The sequence below is a fragment of the Zingiber officinale genome, chromosome 2A (genome assembly GCF_018446385.1).
Source record: "Zingiber officinale cultivar Zhangliang chromosome 2A, Zo_v1.1, whole genome shotgun sequence".
Lineage (NCBI taxonomy): Eukaryota > Viridiplantae > Streptophyta > Magnoliopsida > Zingiberales > Zingiberaceae > Zingiber > Zingiber officinale.
In genome coordinates, this window is record NC_055988.1 from 122,870,544 (window position 1) to 122,875,389 (window position 4,846).

Below are 4,846 nucleotides of genomic sequence, written 5' to 3' on the forward strand. Positions count from 1 at the left end.
TAAGTTATAGGGTTATTCATCTCTCTAGCCGATCCTATCGGTCCAACAGACCAAACATTTGGATTATCGAATAATAATAATAATAATTTAAAAATAAAAAATCTTAAATAATAAGATGAACAATTCCATCAATCTACCAACCCATTCTTACTCTTCAATTCTGATTGTACCAAGACATGCTTGAATTGTAGTCCAAGCGACACAAAGTTCATTCCTTCCCCTATAAATTCTAATCCTTCCACCTTCTTCTTCTTCTCATCGAATCGCCCAAATTAATGAATTAGAGGATCAATCATGCATCTGGTTCCAACCATTCTTCTTCTTTCTTCCATATGCCACTTCGCAGTTGCCAATAACGGACAAGCTTCAGTGGCATTCCGCTTCCACAACAAGTGCCCCTTCCCCGTGTGGCCAGCAGCGGCGCCCAACGCCGGCCACCCTGTGATCGCCGCCGGCGGCTTCCTCCTCCTGCCCAACCGAACCAGGCGCGTCCGCTCGCCGCCGACGTGGAACGGCCGGTTCTGGGCTCGAACCGGCTGCGACTTCTCCTCCTCGCGCGCCTGCCAAACCGGCGACTGCCAAGGCCGCCTCGCCTGTAACGGAACCATCGGCACGCCGCCTGCTACGCTCGTCGAGGCACTAACTATATATATATATATAATCTTCTAAACTGATCGGTCGTCGACTATTTCCGAGCTAAATGATTTTCTCGTCCGGTAGGTGTCGCTGCAGGAGGTCGATAGCGAGCCGAGCTTCTACGACGTCAGCTTGGTGGACGGGTACAACCTGCCGGTGTCGGTGTCGACGTGGCCGGCTGAGGATAAGTGCTCGATCGGCGGCTGCACGCGGGACGTCAACAGCGTGTGCCCTCGGGAGCTGCAGGTGGTGCACGAGGCGAGCGGCGCGGTGGTGGCGTGCAGGAGCGCCTGCCTCGCCTTCGACCTCGACGCCTTCTGCTGCCGGAACGCGTACGGGACGCCGGAGACCTGCAGGGACAGCGTCTACTCGAGGGTGTTCAAGGAGGCGTGCCCGGGGTACTTCAGCTACGCTTACGACGCGCCGCCGCCGCTGGTGAACTGCCACGCCGGGGAGTACGTCGTCACGTTTTGCCCGGCGAGATGGGGCAGCGGTCATCTTCCTCTGTGACAATTAAACAGAAATTAATTAAATAATTAATAATTTTGTCACGGATTATGAAAATTATATTAACGATGTCTTTTTATGTTAGCTCGGGTTCCTACTTTTGAACTGTCGTCTTCCCAACTCGCGAAATCCGTTAAAATGAGAGATAACATAAGTTAGGGTTTGACCGATTCTATGATGCTCAAGTTAGTCATAAGTTAGTCATCGATAGAGGACATCTAGAGAATTTCAAAAGTAGAAAAAACAGAAAAAAAAAACAAAAATTGGAGGAGAAGAGTGGTCTTCGCTAGCTTGTAAGAATAAGAAAAATATCGTACTTGTGATGAAACCCTTCTAGTGTTTATATAGTAGTCATAAAACATCTCCATGTTAGATGTCTCATGCTCCCTTATTTCTCCTCGTATGAGTTAGTGAACAAACTTCTTCTGACGACCGTTAGTTATCATCACATATTATAAAAATTACAGTGAATGTTGACTGAATTTTTCGTCACAATTTCATCGGTAAATTGAATTATCGACAGAATAATATCAGAATTTATGACATCGGAAGTTATTATGTCGGAAACGTAATTTACCAACTGAAATGATATTCAATCTGCAGTATTCTCCGACGGAATATAAATTCCCGTCGATAAAGTTTAACGATAGAAAACTGCCCCGTCAGTATATAGGAGACGGAAGATAACGAAATTTACCTACTGAATCGAGATTTTTGTCGGTAAAATCTCTACTGAATTTACTATTCAATCATAATTACCGACGGAAATCATAATTCCATAGATAAATTTTAATAAAATCCAACAGCCCCTCTTTTGATTGGATCTTATCCTGTATACAATTTTCATATCAATAAAATCCATCATATGGCAACACAAACACAAAATACATATAAATCACAATTCCTATAACATGCTCACAAAATACAAACAATCAAAATATCCAAAATTCAATATGAAACACAATCATAACTATCCAAATCTCTAAAATTCAGTACAAAACACAAGCATAAGTATCCAAATACAAAATACTCACAATCATAACTATTCAAAGTGAATGACAAGTAAAAGACAAATACAAAATATCCAAAATACTTACCATGATACATTTTCTACATATATCCAAATATAATCTGTGAAAGTCAAATACAAGAAATTATGATTAGAACGAATCGATACAAATGTAATATATAACTCAAAAATTATAATATATAACTAATTTTACATGTAACAAAAATACCTATATTATATTTTGGATATGCAATGATGGTGATGGTGAATGTATCAATGCGAACTCCTAAAAAATATAATACAATTTAAGATAAATATTTAATAATATCCAAATAGAACAAATATATTTTACTTAATGTATAATAAATTTTTTTAAAAAATCAAGTTATAGTTGAATATACCTTAGAAAATATAATCATTAGTAGGATCTGATGGGTCTCGAGTCTCCTGTGACTCAATATCATACTATGACTGGGCTGCTGTAACTGGTCCCATTAAGCAATGACTGCTCGTATCTAAGCTAATGTCTGCTCCTGAGCAACCAACCTCTCCTCCCACCTCTGATCCATCGTAGTCATTTGAGTCTTCAATTCTTGATTTTCTTTTCTTAATGACTCTACCTCAGAAGAAGAAGAGGAACTAGCACGACCCCTAGGTGTCCTTAAGCGATCAAGTACCACCTTAGCCTAGGAGTCAAGGCAGTAGAGGGAGGAGTTCTTTGTCCTTCCATCCACAACATCATAATAAATATCATTTATTTACTGGGTGGATAGATCATGTGACTCCCCTCCCTCTATTGGTGGTTGGGATGCCTAAGTCACCCTACTTGTCATTTCCTCCTGTGTAGAAAAAAATGTACAATTTATATCTTGTACACAATTACTAAAGCTAATTAATCATTATTAATGATTAAATATAATAAAGTTAATAATTCAAACCCCAATCTTGGATCGAGCATCAACATATAGGTCATGCTTTCTCTGGTGAGTCTTGAGAAAGATCTCCAAATAAGTGGGTTATCTTTCTAAAGAACGCTCTTACATACAGAAATAAGTTGGGCCAAAATTATGCAAGTTTGTTAATAAATAAAATTTTAATTTATATAACTTTAAATTACACTCACTAGATCCATAGCGTGCTCAACAATGGATCGGGATCCTAATGTATGCCGAGTGGATCCAGTACTCGGGCCACCTACTCTATATTCTTATTTTCTTGAGCTTTTAGAGCCTTTGCCTATCATCTATCTGCAAACCAAGTAGTCGTCCATGTACCCTAGATCTCGTCGGATACATAAGTTGGCATTGTGCCATCCTTTTGCATATAATATAAGAGGTCTTTGTACAATTTGACACAATAAATATTCGATGTCGTTGCAAATTCTGCAGTTGTTTATACAACGATCAATCTTCTCTACAAGCAAACATAAACCTCTGATCAATTCTTTGTTTCATAGAAGCTATTAGTCACTATGTTATCAGCAAGGATCAACTCTGACATCAATTGACATATGTTATCATAACATATTTCAGAAAAATGATGTTATGCTTTCATATTCAATAACCTTGCCATAACTGATAGTTGAGAATGACCAAAAGGAATGTCTTCCTACACTTCTCTTTCACTTACCTTTAACATTTCATATAATTATTGATATTCAGGTATTGGTATTTCATCTGTATTGGAATAATCAACTGCATTCATCACATCGTGAACTTTTGATTACATTGCAATATCAATATTGGTTGATGCTTCAGGAGCGGTAACAGTTGTCTCATATGACGAACCACCAGAAGGTCCAATTGGTTTATATAAATAAGGCTCTCCATGACAGTACCAATTGTAGTAATTTGTCACAAAATCATTTCTACATATATGCATTTTTACAGTATCCTTATCACGGAAAGCTCTATTTTGATATTTTTATGATTGCATAGATATCGTAACTCGACATCATTCATATATTCTGGATGACTTTTATCAAAGTTCACAAACTGTTCAACTTCAGCAATAAAATCATCTCTAATAAATCTATTTTCTAATCGATTGTACATCCAAGTTTTGTTCATATACATTGTTACCTAATGAGAATATAATTTGAAATATTATTAAACTTGTATCATTTGAAATAAGCTTAAATAGAGCCTTATGAGCTCAATTTCATCTCATGATCTTTATATCATATTATCGAAAACCCCCTCTACACTAAAGCAAATGAATGATAAAGTTAATTAGAATATAATGGTATTGCTTAGGGTATCATTACAAACTTAGAATTTCATGTTATTATTTAGGGAATCATTATAAACTTAGAATTTCTAATAAACCCATGAATTTCATGTTAGGGTATCGCCTCTCACAAGGAATGTAACGATAGAGTGATAAACCTAGGATCAAATGTTATTGCTTTTGGATTTGTGATATGAAAATGGGGGATTTAGATTTGAGTACTAAGCCTATAAAATGAAATAGCAATGCATGTAATGGAATCAAATCCTAATAAATGAAAGACAATGCAAGATGAGGAAACTTAATCTAACCTAAATTGTGATTGTAAGGAAATTAAAGGCAACAAAAAGTAAGGCATTCAACGAAATTAAGCATGGAACAAAACCTATAACACTAAAGAAACCTAATCTAGTCTAACCTAATTGCATTTGAATAAAGACATAAACATAAAAGAAATATGAAAGA

The 4,846-nt window shown here is 37.2% G+C and overlaps 1 protein-coding gene across 1 annotated transcript; it reads left to right on the forward strand.

Annotated features, from left to right (window-relative positions):
• Positions 1-263: 263 nt before the first annotated feature.
• LOC122039972 (thaumatin-like protein) lies at positions 264-1,227 on the forward strand. Its single transcript, XM_042599374.1, has 2 exons — positions 264-636; positions 721-1,227. The coding sequence occupies exons 1-2, from the start codon at positions 295-297 to the stop codon at positions 1,144-1,146; spliced, it is 768 nt and encodes a 255-aa protein (XP_042455308.1). The 5' UTR covers positions 264-294; the 3' UTR covers positions 1,147-1,227.
• Positions 1,228-4,846: the final 3,619 nt, after the last annotated feature.

Excerpts from the sequence above, each read along its gene's own strand:
- LOC122039972 (XM_042599374.1), top strand. The coding sequence starts at position 295 with ATGCATCTGGTTCCAACCATTCTTCTTCTTTCTTCCATATGCCACTTC. Across the intron at positions 637-720 it reads CGCCTGCTACGCTCGTCGAG|GTGTCGCTGCAGGAGGTCGA; the intron begins GCACTAACTATA and ends CTCGTCCGGTAG.